The sequence below is a fragment of the Centroberyx gerrardi genome, chromosome 11 (genome assembly GCF_048128805.1).
Source record: "Centroberyx gerrardi isolate f3 chromosome 11, fCenGer3.hap1.cur.20231027, whole genome shotgun sequence".
Classification (NCBI taxonomy): Eukaryota; Metazoa; Chordata; class Actinopteri; order Beryciformes; family Berycidae; genus Centroberyx; species Centroberyx gerrardi.
In genome coordinates this window covers 27,271,607-27,286,877 of record NC_136007.1, presented here as the reverse complement: position 1 = coordinate 27,286,877, position 15,271 = coordinate 27,271,607, and the positions used below count along the sequence as shown (strand labels likewise).

The following is a 15,271-nucleotide window of genomic DNA, read 5'->3' as shown; positions in this document are numbered from 1 at the left end:
TCATGAAGTCATAGTCTATAATGTCTATTCAAATAAATCATTCTTGTTTTCTACAATTACAAGTCGAAATAATGTATATAAAAAATGATAATAACCAGTCATATCTCCCACACTGCCAGTTGGAATTACATAAAATTTTATGTACATATAGCTACAGCTGGCCTTGCTCTACAAATTGGCCTCTAGGATTTGGTTTTCTTGAAAAACAGTTTCCCCATAAAAACTTTTACATTTGGTTACTGATTGGCCCACAGGGTGCCTGCATCATTAGTAGGGGAGTGCATGTTTACAGTTGAATTTTTGAATGTTTTGACTCACTACCGTTTGTGAATTTTCCTCTGGAGGGCAGCAATAACATGAGATTCATCTAGTCTGCACTATCTGCATGGCTAAGAAGACGTGCTTTGCGCCACCACGCCTGCAGGTGGCGGTGTGTTTCCAGAGAGCAGCGACCCTCTATTCCAAGAAGAAGAAGAAGAAGACGAAGAAGAAGAAGAAGCAGAAGAAGAAGAAGAGTCCATGGTGTTTTCCTGGGTGGATGGCCTGCTCTGGATCTAGCCTGTCAAAACTGCCCTAAGACGAGAGCAACGTGTGGTAAAGACAGAGTGAAATGTGTGTTTAACTGTAAAGTTATATCATTAAACATAAGTACTATCGGATCACGAGACTCGTTGAAAAGCTTGTAAGTCATAGCTAATCGGATGACTCTTTGACTGGCATGACTCGCTAACTACTAGCAAAGCTAACGTTACCTGTACCAGTACAACAAGGCATATGATCGCTAATGTAAGCCAGTGTTTACTAGTAATAAACAAACATTTACTAACTTAAGTTAGGACAAGAATCGCCCGTTACTACGCTACATTCATAAGCACATTGAAAAGGTTAAAAAAAAAAAAAAAAGCGTGGTTAGCATAAGTAGCCGTTTTGCTGTAAAATGTCAGAATGTGCAATATTGTGTTGATAGTTTGCTTCAAATAATTGCAAGTAAGCTAACGTTACAGTTATTAAATGACATGCATTTGAGCCACTACAAATATTTTACTGGTGTACCATAGGTTCGGGTGCAAATTGAATGCAACGTTAGATGCATTGCCAAACTTTAACTGGCTTGCTAACCAGAAAAACAAATGGTAGTTCCCCGTAAACGGCTTGTTGAAAGTTAACTTGGCTCTGTTAGCTTGTAGCTAACTGCTGTCAACGTTAGGTAATATGCAAGCTAAACGGCACCCTAGCTAATAACCAACAGCTCCGAGTTAAATGTCGTGATTTGACTAGCAACTTCGAATAGTTGCATTCTTGCAAGTTCATCTGTGTGTTAAGTAAACTAGCAAGTCCCCTGCCAGCAAATTGGTTTTAAATTTAGCAATTTCTTGGCCCCAATACGTGCCGTTCTCTCTTCGATGGATAGAACAACAAGCCAAAGTCTGTTCAAACATCTGGAAATCTTATCTTGCCATGCTTCTTGGAAAAGGTATACACCTCGTTAAAAACGCCTTAAGGCCTATTACGAATCTTTACGATCTTCTGGTAAATTCGGCATCTTGATGATTCACCAAGCGGCACTTTATTTCATTAAAATCTCAACTTCAAGAATTGATTCACATTGCTCGCTACCGCCCTCCAGAGTATATTTTTGGTGGACGAAGACTGTAGGAATAACAAGAAAACCAGTACTAAAAGTTGAAATTTTCTTGAAATAACTGCTTTTTGGTGTGCTTGATCTATGCCGAATTGAAGAGTGACTCCTAACTATTCAGACGTAAAGCCTTGAATTGTATTTTATGAGGTGTGTACCTTTGCGAATAAGCAAGCCAGTGTTAAACTTTCAGATTTCTGAATAGAGTTTGGTGCTACGTTCTCTAGATGCAACCGAGAACGGCACGTATCGGGGCTAGTATGGAAATAACTACATTTTTGACTTTAGGTACAACTTGGGGCTAAGTTCATTAGCTAACATTCAGCGCAGCTAACTAAACAAAAGAAACTTGTGAAGAAATATTTTTTTCTTCTATTCATTTTCTTTTGAATGTGTTTTGCATTTTCAGTGCTTTGTATATATTGCTATTCTTGATTTTATGCTTAACAGGGAATTGGGGGAACACAAATTGTGTACTTTGCTTTATATAGCATAACGTTAAGTGCTATATAAAGTTTGCATTTCATGTTTAGCTTTCATTTAGGTGGCACTGCTTTTGCAGGGATTGAACCAGAGATGAGTTTTGGGATAGTATCTTAGTATTATTATTATTATTATTAGTAGTAGTAGTAGTAGTAGTCAGTTAATATTGGTGAGCTGTTTAGTTGTGGCCTTGTAATCTTGGATTGCATTGCACAATGCCACATATATCATCTGAACCAGCTATTTTCTGGTCTAAATTAGTAGGTTGTAATCTACAGTTGTCAAATTAATACACAGTATGACAGTATGACAAAACCTAAAAAAATGCACAACTAATACATTTTGGCACAGTAATATACCTAAACATATTCCTTGCTCCTCGCTACGTTTTAAAATGTCCTGAATTATGTTATATAAACCTTAAGGCCAAGGCCTTGAAAGGTCTTCAATACAGTTAGATAAAGCATTTTAAGTTTTAAATTAAGTTTTAGAGGTGTTGTGCTTGCTTTGCACACCATTTTTCGTGGTGAGAAATCAGTCCAGTCACAGAGACCTATGTACTGTTGTTGTTGTTGGGTTGTTTTGTCCATGTATTTCACTTGCAAAATTGGTCTTGTATCTAATTTTAACTGGCATTAATGTCTTAAAAATTCTTCAGTTTAACTTGATGAAACTTACAGACACCCTGCAACTAAATGGTCTAAACATTGTCACTTTGTCTCTCTGTGAAATATCTACAGATGGTCATTTTGTCTTTGTTTTCTTTATATATTTGTGCCATTCAGCAGGTGCTGTTCAGACTTGTTGACTGTGATTGAGACCTGAACAGGCCCAGAGAGAAATCCACTGTCCCCTTCCCCGACCTCCTGCTCCTGACCCTCTCTGCAACACAACGTCTTTCACCATGAATGAAGTCAGTATAGTCAGAGAGGGCTGGCTCCACAAAAGAGGTAAGAGCATCAAGATTAAACAAGTTTTATCACGCTGGTAATTCATGCAAATGTTCATAGTGGGCTTATATACGCAAAATATACTCAAAAATGCATCTTTTTTGTCTCGTCCAGGTGAGTACATCAAGACATGGAGGCCCAGGTACTTCATCTTGAAGAGTGATGGCTCCTTCATCGGCTACAAGGAGAAGCCTGATCTAACTGACCAGAGCTTACCACCGCTCAACAACTTTTCAGTGGCAGGTCAGTCCTCCTTTTCCATTTCCCCGTTTTTAAAGCTTCTGACCCAAGCACTTGAGTGTTCAATAGTTCTGTATAACGTTAATCTCTCGTCTTTTTCACAGAATGCCAGTTAATGAAGACTGAAAGACCCCGGCCCAACACATTTGTCATCCGTTGCCTACAGTGGACCACCGTTATTGAACGCACCTTTCATGTGGACACCAATGAGGAGAGGTGAGAACGGCGTTAAGTAAACTCTTGGATTAAGCATGTCAAGCGGCGGCCCGCCACTGCAAAATTATTGCCGCCGCTGCTTCAGAATTTTATGAAATGTCATTAAGTCGCAATTACACGACTCTGCAGAGGGCTTTTAATTTGAAACGACGGATACAGAAGTGGCGACACCCGGCCGAGGCGAGAGGGAGAGAGAGAAAGAAGAGAAAAAGAAAGAGAGAAAGGTAGATTAAAAGGCTGCGTTCACACATAGCGTTTTTTGATGTGGAAAAAGCGCTGCCTGGAGCGCTTTTTGTGAGGAGAAATAAAAAGCGGATCACGGCAACGTCACCTGACGTTAGCTGAGCAGCTGCTAGCTCACTAACCAGCTGGTTCACTTCTAGCAGACAGAACAGTGTTGTGCAACAAGCAAAGGCTTACCAGATATTTCCAATACATGTCCAGTATAATCCATACTACCTTTAAGATCGCTGTTGCGGTAACAGAAATTCACTTATTACAACGTCCAATTTCTCCACCGGCACTTTCACTTTCTCCATATTTGTTGTTGCTATGGGAAACGGCCAGCGTCTCTGTCGTCGCGATTGGTCGGCTGGGAAAAAGCGGTTCACGTCACCCAGCGCTTTTCTGAAAAGTTGAACATTTCTCAACTAAAAAAAAAAAATCATTTCTCAACTTTTGAAAGCGCTCCGCTCTGACGAAAAAACGCTGCAGCGCTTTTCGGGAGCGGCCGCCTTTTGTGCGCCTTGCGGCCGCTTCCCATTACTTTTAATGAGAAAAGGGCGCTGGCAGTTGGGGAAAAAACGCTGTGTGTGAACGCAGCCTTACTTCAATAAACGTCGGTTAAATAATTGCCAACGATGTTTACATAAGCAATGTATTAAAATATTCCTGATTGCATTTTCAGATGAGTTTGTTAAAATATTTCTCCAAGAAGAGAAAGATGCCTGATGTCGATGAGGAAGATAGTCAGGTAACACTTTAGCTAGGGAGGGGCTCAGGGTTCTTAGCTATGCCCCGAAGTTTTGAAGGGAAAGAAATGCCTTCTGGTTCTAAAATATGTAACGTTAGTGGTGGCTACTACAATATTTTAATGTTCTTACTGGTTGCGTGATCAAATATTTGTGATGTGAGAGAATTATCTAACATTACTCATTCTCAAATGTAACCTTATTAGACAAGCAGACAGGCAGGAGTAGTGGAGGCGAGTGGAGCAGGAGAGAGGGTAGAAAGTGAGGAGAGTGGAGTATGTTCTAAAGTTTGTTTTGCAGTCAAGTGTCAATTTATTTAATATTTTTTAATTACCTATTGATATTCACTCCGACCGCGCGCGCACCACCCAGGTACAACAAAACCCTTTCCCCCCGCTGCTAAAAAAAATCCTAGAGGAAACACTGTCATGGTCTATGTTCTCATCACTTAAAGAGCAATCTCCCCAAAACTTGGTGCATTCCTTTAAGAACTCCTAAGTGTCAGTGTGATGTCTGACGGTTTGTGGGAATTTTTTTTTCTCCGTCTCAGAGAGGAGTGGATGAGAGCGATCCAGGCCGTGGCCAACGGTCTGAAGATGCGTGAGCAGGAGGAGGAGGAACCCATGGATCTGTTCGGCTCGCCCAGCGAATGCAGCCTGGAGGAGATGGAGGTGGCCATGTCCAAGAGTCGCACCAAAGTGGTGAGAAGATCTGTTGTTGTGTACATATAACATGGGGTTTCTATTAAACAACCAAAAGCGACAGTAAAAATTACATTATCCAAACAGTAGGCTTCAAAAGATCTTGAATACAGTTATATATGTAGCATATATGTTTGTTTTTTTGAGAAATCAGCCCAGTCATGCAAACCTAAATTCTAATAGGCCTACACTAGTTTTCATTTTCACAGGCCGTCGTTGTAAATAAGAATTTGGTCTTAAGTGACCTGCCTGGTGAAATAAAGGTTAAATAAAAAAACAAACAAAAAAACAAACATGCACTCCAATTGCGAAATCGGTCTTATATTTCATTCTAACTGGCAAAATTAAATGTAACTTTTTGGAACCTGCAGACATCCTGTGTGACATCCTGTGTGAATGGGAACAATTGTTTCAACAACTTGTAGCCAGGAGAATTTTTTTTTCTATTTCTCACCTTTTTATGCCTCCGTGCCGGCGATAGCCGTGGCCGGAGGCATTTTGTTTTTCGGGTTGTCCGTCCGTACGTACATACGTCCATCCGTCCCATTCTCGCAAACGCGATATCTCAGGAACGCCTTGAGGGAATTTCTTCAAATTTGGCACAAACGTCCACTTGGACTCAAGGATGAACTGATTAGATTTTGGTGGTCAAAGGTCAAAGGTCAAGGTCACTGACCTCACGTCCGTCCCATTCTCATGAACACGGTATCTCAGGAACGCCTGGAGGGAATTTCATTACATCTGGCACAAACGTCCACTTGGACTCAAGGATGAACTGATTAGAATTTGGTGGTCAAAGGTCAAGGTCACTGTGACCTCACAAAAGACGTTTTTGGCCATAACTCAAGAATTCATACGCTAATTATGACAAAATTTCACACAAATGTCTAATAGGATAAAATGACAAAGTGATGACATTTTATATCCAAAAGTTCAAAGGTCAACTTCACTGTGACATCATAATGTTTTGCTTACCACTGTAGCTGAGAAAACGATCTTGGGTCATTCTACAAAAACGGTGGAAGTGCTGTCACTTACTTTTGCAAACACCAAAATCCTTTAAGTTGACCTAATAATCACATTAATTATATATGTTCAATAAATAAAGACTGTCCTTGCAATGATAAAACAAAGTTTATTGGCGGAGGCATACAACTGCGAGGCGGTTATTTCTAGTTTTCTATTTCTTATTTAGCACAAGGCTGATTTTTTTTTTGACACAAAGCTGACATGTTTGTGTCATTATTAGATTAGATAAAATTTGAATGATCCCCTTGAGAAATCTTAACAAGTCAAGGTGGAAAGCAGGTATGGGATGATGCATATATGTGATGAACAGCTGTCAGCTATGCCTCTTTCAGCATATTTCTTTTGAGAGTTATCTGTTTTGTATTGGTTTATATTGGTATATTTGAAATTGGTTGTAATTTCCATCCCTAATGAATTCCCACACCTCAGCCTGAGTTTGATTGAGAACATCTTTGTCTACCTTCCAGACAATGAATGACTTTGAATACCTAAAGCTGCTTGGCAAGGGGACGTTTGGGAAGGTGATCCTGGTCAAAGAGAAGTCCACTGGTGTACACTATGCCATGAAAATACTGCGCAAAGAGGTCATCATAGCCAAGGTAAACAAGAAATGTGTACACACAATTCATTACAGACATACAGTATCAACTGCGTGAAGATGGAGGCTTCCTGTATTCCAGGTCTTCTTCCCTTGCAAGTGCAAAGAACGTTTGACCACTTTGTTCTGTCGGTATTAAAAACAATGATGTCAAACCAGGTTACCATCTTGATACCATAGTGTGTAGAGCGGTGTTATGTTGTGTACAGTGTCCAGCTTTTCTGACAATAATGTGTGTGTGTGCAGGATGAGGTGGCCCACACAGTTACAGAAAGCAGAGTGTTACAGAACACACGACACCCCTTCCTCACGGTGAGTGCAGCTTCCTTTCCCCACTTCTTACCCACTTGCACAGAAGTAGAGCACTACAGGGAGATTGCTGGTAAAAGCAGGCAGGCCCTATCTCAAACAGAACAGCCAGCACTCAGCCACTTGAGATTGGATTTTTCAAGAGCCAAGTGTTTTTTTGGACAGTCTGTAAGCCCTCAGTGCTGAGCCCCTATTGGATGGTTCCCTCAGCCACTTGGCTCACAACAAGCAATGCTACTCAGCATGTATGACAGTATATTGTGTAGCCACTGTGTATGCAGGTTTGCTGCAATGTTGCCAAACAGCTGTTGGGAATGTGAGTGCATTGTCTAAATTCTCATTTTTAGCTAAATGCAAAAACAGAATAGTGACTATTTTGTTACATTCAAGCTAAATGCCTTCTTGGTCAAGTGTGGAGAGGCTTGGTGGTTGGGTTGTAGTAGGACCTTAGTAATAGGTTTAGACCGACATAGTATTTTGAAGGCTGATGCTGATATGTTTGAATTGAAGCTGCCTATATTCTGTGGTGATATTAAATATTTTTAAATTTGACAATTTTCATAACCCAAAGAAATACAAGGATTCAGTGTTTAACCTAGAATATTATTCTTGTCAGGGTGGTAAAGCCTCTGAAACATCATTCAGACCATCATAGCACATTAAAACTCTCATTGAAAGCCAGACTAATGAAATAGTTTTAGGTGGGTTAGCAGCTCCTTAAGGCAGGGTGAGGCAGGTTTCACTGCAGGTTTTACAGACTGTTGAGTAAAATCCTCCCACACCACACTGGAATGACTTCTCTGCTCAGACATCTGATATAAAAATAATAATAAAAAAGTATATATTCACTCGCTTTCATGTCATCGAATCGGAGGTGGAAGACACTGACTGTCTGAGTTCCGATTTTTAATAAAATGCCAACATTGTCCTGATATAATATCACTATCATCGGCAAACAAATACATTGGTGTAAATCTAGATCAATGTTTGTTTTGTTTCTTACCTGATACTTCTTGTCTTCCAGACACTGAAATATGCTTTCCAAACCCATGATCGGCTGTGCTTTGTAATGGAATACGCCAACGGAGGCGAGGTGAGGACGCACCCACACCATATTCACATCCACAGCACACGCCACGCCGCGGTCACATGTACATACCCAAATCGCACATGGTGTCAACACCTTGGCACGCACACTCAACCAGATCATCTCTAACCTCTTCTAAGTGTTCGTCTCCATCTGCTCTCGCCTCCCTCAGCTCTTCTTCCACCTGTCACGGGAACGAGTGTTCACGGAAGACCGGGCGCGATTCTACGGCGCCGAGATCGTGTCAGCACTGGAGTACCTCCACTCACGTGACGTTGTTTACCGGGATCTAAAGGTGAAAACCCTCTCAGTCTTGACTTATCCAACTCCCACATAGGGTTTATGTCATGACTTCAGTGTATACGGTGGGAAAAAAAAACAATAATATAATCACACTAAAGTCTGGGTATGAGTGAATTGAATAAACAATACATTTCTCCATTAAATAGAATTAGCATCTAATAGTCAAGTGGCAATCAGTTGCTCTATGAAAGTAATGCAAATCAATAGTCAGCAGCTCTACTTTTGTGGTGCACTGGCCCTCTAAGAATTCCTTGAAACTCTGCACTTCATAGTTGAAGTGATTTTGGCACAAAAATCATTCTGGAGATGCTAATCTGTCATTTTCTGGATTCAAAAGTCAAAACATAACATTTCACAAAGCAAGATGAACATCACTAATAAGGGCATTTTTTAATTTCCCTTATTAGTTGTTGGCAGGTTTGATCTCTAAATTCAAGCTCTCTAGATTTTTGAGACCTACAGTTAATTGTTGATCAGTTAGATAGTGATAAAGGGCTATATAAATAAACAAACTTGAACTCAAAATTACTGAGCTTACAAAAAGTTTGCAGCAGCTATTCTTTCCATGAAATGACTGGAGAATCCTCATGAAATCCTCCTGAAATCTCTGATCCCTTATTCATTTCACTTGTAAATGTAGATGAAGGAAAGGAGACAAGCTAAAGAAGCATTTTTAAGCCTCAAGACAGTTGCAGCTCATTATGTGGAACGTGATGCTAAAATACTTGTACACTTGGTCGCTTGCTCATTACTGCTCAAGCTCTGCTTCTGTTGCCGCTCTCCTCCTGGCATCAGCCTGCACTTTGAAGGGAAATGTCTATTGTATTTTAATCTGAAAGTAACGTCAGCTGCACATTGTATGGACAGAATTGGTGTTTTTCCCCACATAGCCTCAACAATGAGCAGTAACGTAATGTGGAGGCTCTTTTGTCGCCTCATGTTTAGTTGAAAAATAACTCAGACCAATGAGTCACAACAAGTGACCTATAATATTTTTTCTAACTATATGTAAACTCATGTTCCCTCTCTCAGCTGGAGAATCTGATGCTGGACAAGGACGGCCATATTAAAATCACCGATTTTGGCCTTTGTAAGGAGGGCATCACTCCCGACGCCACCATGAAGACCTTCTGTGGAACCCCTGAGTACCTGGCACCCGAGGTAAGGCACAGACGATGACACCTTATGGGTGCCACATGGCAACCAACAGTGCCAACAGTGTTTTTGCCTTCCACCCTGACAGTCACACATTCTCCCAAACGTCAGATCCCCCTTAATGTCTCCACCTCATATATTTACCACAATCTCCCGCTGTCATGTTTAGGCTAATTTGCTGCAAACTGGAATACATCACCCACATATTTGTCAACACATACATTTAACAATTCTTTCCTAATCAAATCATCTGATTCATATCTTCTTGGTTTTCTTGAACGTGTGAAAGGACACATTATACGTTGATATGCACTATCAACGTATAATGTGTATATCATTAAACTCTTGCTAGGTTAGACCTTTCCTTTCATTTCTCATGCTTTCACATATGATCCATGGTTAATTGCATAAACCTAACACTGGTTAGGTGATGAGCCGTAGAAAATCTCTGTCTGGGTCCCCAGGCACTAGTGGTTACTCTCCTTTTATTGAAATTCAGACCTGCAGAGCAAACGATAGATGTTTTGAATAAATGTTTGGAAAGAGATCAGTGAGCTAGCTCGAGGGATAATGTACTTCCTCTAACTAAAAGGGAATGTAAGACAAGCTCGTTTTGTGGAATACACACACTCATCCAGAGGATTTAATGATTTGAGGACTAGAAGAATGAGGGATCAACAATGCAGCAGACACAAGGCTGGAATCTGCTGTTTATATTCCACAGTGGAGTCTTTCTTTATTGGGTGATTTTTGCAACGCATTGCCATTTTTGATTTGTAGTTTTTGCACTTCAAAGGGGGATATTTTGACTTTAGATGATGAATTTTTGAGCAGTATAGAACCAGGGAGTGAGTTTTTGATTTTTTTCCCAATTTAAGTTGAACATTTATGAGACATTTTTGGCACATTTTATTCAATAATTTGGTTATAACTTTCAGTATTATCCAGTTTGAACTCTTTAAACCTTTTATATGGAAATTATTATTTAGTATTTGTCAAACTCGGAAATTTTACAGTAGCAAGGCTCCAGACAAAGCTTTTCCACTGGCACCACTAACATCTTCAGTTGTGGGCATCAGCAGATAATTTAATAGCACCAATCGGGTGCGGTCACTGAACTGTTCCATACACAGCAATGATTGTATTATGTGTAGCAAAGCCAGGTTAGGCCCTTATCAAAACAAAGCTCCAGTGAACCTTTTATAGTTGGGTTACCTACAATATCTAATGTTGTATTGGAAATACAACAAAAATACACACGTCTTCCCATCCCATTCCCCCAGTTTGGAATCTGTAGATTCACCCTATTTGCCCACGTTACAATCTGGTGTTGGGTGTGAAGACTGATGGGAAATCCTTTCCACGCACAGGGAGTAATGAATCAGAATTGAAGAGCGAAATACAAAGAGTCTCTTAAACCGCAACGAGCAAGCACTCTGTCCAGAGAAAGCTAGACTCATCAAAGATGGCTGATCCTCTTCACTACCCTCATCCCGTCACCAGACACTAAGAAGCAGACATTTAGGTCAGAGGAGTGCACAGTTTACTGACGTCTTCTGATGACTCCTGCGTATTGAAGTCTCAAAATTCAAACAGTTACCTCCTGCTGCCATTTTCCGTGGGACCGTGCCTAGTGTAGCTTTAAGGTGACTGAAAGTTAATAATAAGGGATTCCTCTGTTCATCCCTTAGGTCCTAGAAGACAACGACTACGGCCGGGCGGTGGACTGGTGGGGTCTGGGCGTGGTCATGTACGAGATGATGTGCGGCCGGCTGCCGTTCTACAACCAGGACCACGAGCGTCTGTTTGAGCTCATCCTCATGGAGGAGATCCGCTTCCCCAGGAACCTGGCACCCGAAGCCAAGTCCCTGCTGGCCGGCCTGCTCAAGAAGGACCCCAAGCAGAGGTACTGTCCGCTGGCCGGATCCTGTGTGTGTGTGTGTGTTGGAAATATGTACTCGGTTCTTACATTATCATGTCTCGACTGACAGGTTAGGTGGCGGTCCTAACGATGCCAAAGAAGTCATGAGCCACAAATTCTTCATCTCCATCAACTGGCAGGATGTGGTACAGAAGAAGGTAAGAAATTGTGGAAGAATTACAAAGTAGGGCAAATGAAATAAGGTAAATATCTATAAAATGTGTAGTTTAAATCAAAAGATGTGAATGGGACCGGTTTTGTGTTCTTATGTTGTATTAGATTACTTGCACTTATAGTTGATTACTGTAAGTTTGACCCACATGCACGTCCACTCTCTTAATACAGGACAGGGTTAATGCAATATGCCAGACATGTTTTGTTTTCATCGCTTCTGCTTTAATAAATATAATTGGACATCATGTCCCCAAACATTTAATTTCCTGTCCTTTTTCTTAAACTGCTCATTTATAATTTCAGAACTGTGATTAGCTGTGTTCAATTGGAAATAGTCTGTTTTTGCCAGCTTCTTCTTTGTTTTGTTTATTAAATTGGTCTTAAATTCAATTTAGGTAGCATTAAAAAGACTTGAATTTGGCTTTCTGGAACCTGCTCATACCCTGTACATGGGAGCAAGTGGGTATGATGTTTCTGGGAAGCAGTGGTGGAAAGATATTTTACAGATTGAACCATTCGTTTGGCCGATCATGCCAAGCCTACAACATTATTTATTTGACAGTTTGTATCGCAACGTTTCTTTCTGGCTCAAGTGAGTGTAAAAAAATTATAAATTTGCGATATTTTATTGAAATGTTCCTTTCATTTGACCCTCTCTAATTTGACACATCGAACGTTGCGTCTAAATACTTGGATGTGAACCCATCTTATGTGTTTCTGAACGGCTGACACCCTCAGTAACCGCTAACTTTGCTCGTCCCCCTCTAGCTCACCCCGCTCTTCAAGCCGCAGGTAACATCAGAGACGGACACCCGGTACTTTGATGACGAGTTCACCGCACAGACCATCACGCTCACACCTCCGGACAAGTGTAAGTATCATTGTCCGTGTCGGACACGGTCTCATCCACTGATATCGATGGTTTGAACGCAGGTACTGACTCCTGTCTCCTTCGTGTTTTTTTTTGTTTTTTTTTTACAGATGACAGTCTGGATTGCGATGACGGCAACCAGCAAGCACATTTCCCCCAGTTCTCCTACTCTGCTAGCATAAGAGAGTGATAACTGTCTCCGCCACACACACAAACACACATAAACACACGCACACGAGGCATGAACACAGACAGCTCCCATGGCCACACCCCTCACAGCTATAAACGACCAGAATCTCCAAACAGCATAACGGAGTTTTTGGTCCCGGCAGGATCTAAGTGCCTAGACTGGCGGCCATATTGTTCTGTATAAACCCCCCACCCACCCACCTTCGTCCACACTACGGACAAAGCCTGGCCACATTGGCTGTACTGTATCAAACTGGACTTCTGTACCTCAATTTTGTCATCAGCACAAATCAACAACGCAATCAGGACTCCGTCTGGCACCTTCTTGGATGGCCTATACGTAACTGCTGCTGCTTCTTCGGACTGTAAAACCACCCGGTCATTTCTAATGCTCTTCTCTCTCTCGTTTTTTATGGTCTTATAAGAAGCCATACAGTTTCTCTACGACTTTTCCAAGTGCTCTTCTCTGGGACGATCTGTCGCCAGCGGTGACGGACTGGTCCTTAACACGAGGGAGGAAGAACCGTGGCAATTTATACAGGCTGTTTTCTTCTGCTAGGCGTGTGTTTCTTGAGAAAACAGGGGGCATCGAATCCAAACTGAATGTCATCATTTTAGTCGGAGAGAGAGTGTGAGAGCATGAGGTTTTTGTTTGTGTGTGTGTGTCTTTATATAAATGCTTGCCCGGCGTGCATCAGGAACAACGGATGAATTGGTAATATTGCAAATACGAGCGTTTCCCGCAGCGGAAACCTCTTACAGTGCGGAGCGCAAGGTGTGGGAGAGAGGGGTGTCCTTTTTAAAAACTGTATGCAATGAAAAATTGAACTTTGTATTATTAGTTTGCTCTTGTCTCGGAATGTGATCTCTGTTAATAGATCTATCTCAAGTGCTACACAGCGATGAATGGGAATTGGGAATAGCTAAATGCACAAGGTGTATATGTTATTTTTTTTTTTTAAAACAAGGTTTTTAATTCTAACATATTTTTTGATCTCTGATCAGCGAAAAGACACGCCAGCCATGTGATTTAAGAAGGTCAATAAGCACTTAGTTACTTAAAGCAGACCTCGTTTTTCTCAGATGGACCATGGGCATACTGTAGCTGACAGCTTCCTGGTTCGGTGTCAGTTTTCTACCCGTGCAAAATGTCCAACGGTTGCTTGCGTTCATAAATTAATGTAACACCAGAATTTACTCTGGCCCCAAACTGGACCCTTTGTAAATTCACAGCGTTTTCAGAGTACCTGTTCATATTTCCTGAGTGTCAGAGCGCACTCTGGCTGAGGGGATGTCCGTATAATATTTCCAAAGTTTACAGTCGTAGCTAAATCATGTCGACGAGCCAGCCGCTTCTCCACAAACTGACAATAACTTTTCCTCAGATCGTAACTCACCAACTTGCTCACCAGAGGCTTTACGGGTGTAAACTTGTGGCCGACAGTTTACACTTTCTCATCTCCCCGTGGCCATACTGTATCTCATCTGAACCCCTTTGGAAGTCCTCATACTTTTATGGCGTTCCAGTGCATCCAATGTGCTTTTTCTTCAAATTTTGAGTGTGACATTGGATGTGATTGAAAATGCCTTAGAGCTGGAGAACTGAAAAACCACCATCTAGGGAGCTGACGTGTTTCATGAACATGGTCCATTGTGAGATATGTGTTTCAGTGCAATTGTTATGCCTTGCAAGGATGTCTTTTTTTTTTATTATTATTATTTTCAATTGTTTTCTCAGTTTGTCCCAACTGTCAAAAATGGCCGCACACGTGGAACACCATCGAATGATAACAGAGAGGGCTGCACCTATTTTTAAGTTGCAATATCTGGTGTGTTACGAATGAAAATGCACCCACCATTGTATTTGGTGCTACTCTGCTGAGTCACTGGTGATGAATAAAGGGCCAGTGTAGACGACCCGCTTAACTTCCCGTCACTCATAGAGCCTTCTATCCCATGTGCTGTTTTGAAATAATTTCCGTTATTATTTTTGTTTTGTTTTTTTGTCTTGTTTTTCCTCTGGTTTAGTTTTCAACTTGCTGTCACCCCCCCCCCCCCCCCCCCATATCTTCCTGTACCCCGAAACCCTTTCAAAGATACTCTCAAATTAAGGAAATTCATAATGGTTGAAAGAAATGTATGAAATGTTTTTTCAATTACATTATTCTATTCAAACAATCCATTTCTATTTGTCTATGAATGTAATTCCGAAAGACAATGATCGAATACACATTTTTATCTCTGTCTTAATACATTTTCGTCTGCGTGTGTCTTCATAGTTTTCTACCTAGCAACAGGTGTTGCAGGGGTTTGGCAGGGCGGGTTGGCATGATCAGCTGAAAATCTGCTACACGTGTCAGGACTTCTGTGTGAAGTAGTTGAAGCTACAAAATGCAACTTTTCACCCTGGAGGCAGCAAAGTATATTGTTAGTCC

General features: G+C 41.1%; 1 protein-coding gene across 3 annotated transcripts; it reads left to right on the top strand.

The window, feature by feature from the left end:
- Positions 1–510: 510 nt before the first annotated feature.
- Positions 511–15,014, top strand: LOC139931386 (RAC-beta serine/threonine-protein kinase-like). Of its 3 annotated transcripts, none has more exons than XM_071924877.2 (14): positions 511–612; positions 2,908–3,072; positions 3,187–3,315; positions 3,417–3,528; positions 5,050–5,200; positions 6,697–6,828; positions 7,074–7,139; positions 8,161–8,229; positions 8,396–8,518; positions 9,559–9,687; positions 11,373–11,587; positions 11,673–11,760; positions 12,545–12,647; positions 12,758–15,014. In XM_071924877.2, the coding sequence occupies exons 2-14, from the start codon at positions 3,027–3,029 to the stop codon at positions 12,835–12,837; spliced, it is 1,443 nt and encodes a 480-aa protein (XP_071780978.1). In that variant the 5' UTR covers positions 511–612; positions 2,908–3,026; the 3' UTR covers positions 12,838–15,014. The 3 variants fall into 3 exon arrangements, with proteins under 3 accessions (XP_071780978.1, XP_071780980.1, XP_071780979.1); XM_071924879.2 differs by having other exon boundaries at positions 516–612; positions 2,911–3,072; XM_071924878.2 differs by having other exon boundaries at positions 523–594.
- The last annotated feature ends 257 nt before the right edge of the window (positions 15,015–15,271 follow it).

Bases quoted from the DNA above. Each gene is read 5' to 3' on its own strand.
- LOC139931386 (XM_071924877.2), top strand. From the start codon at position 3,027: ATGAATGAAGTCAGTATAGTCAGAGAGGGCTGGCTCCACAAAAGAG. The intron at 3,073-3,186 runs GTAAGAGCATCA...TGTCTCGTCCAG, and splicing joins GGGCTGGCTCCACAAAAGAG to GTGAGTACATCAAGACATGG. The intron at 3,316-3,416 runs GTCAGTCCTCCT...TCTTTTTCACAG, and splicing joins CAACAACTTTTCAGTGGCAG to AATGCCAGTTAATGAAGACT.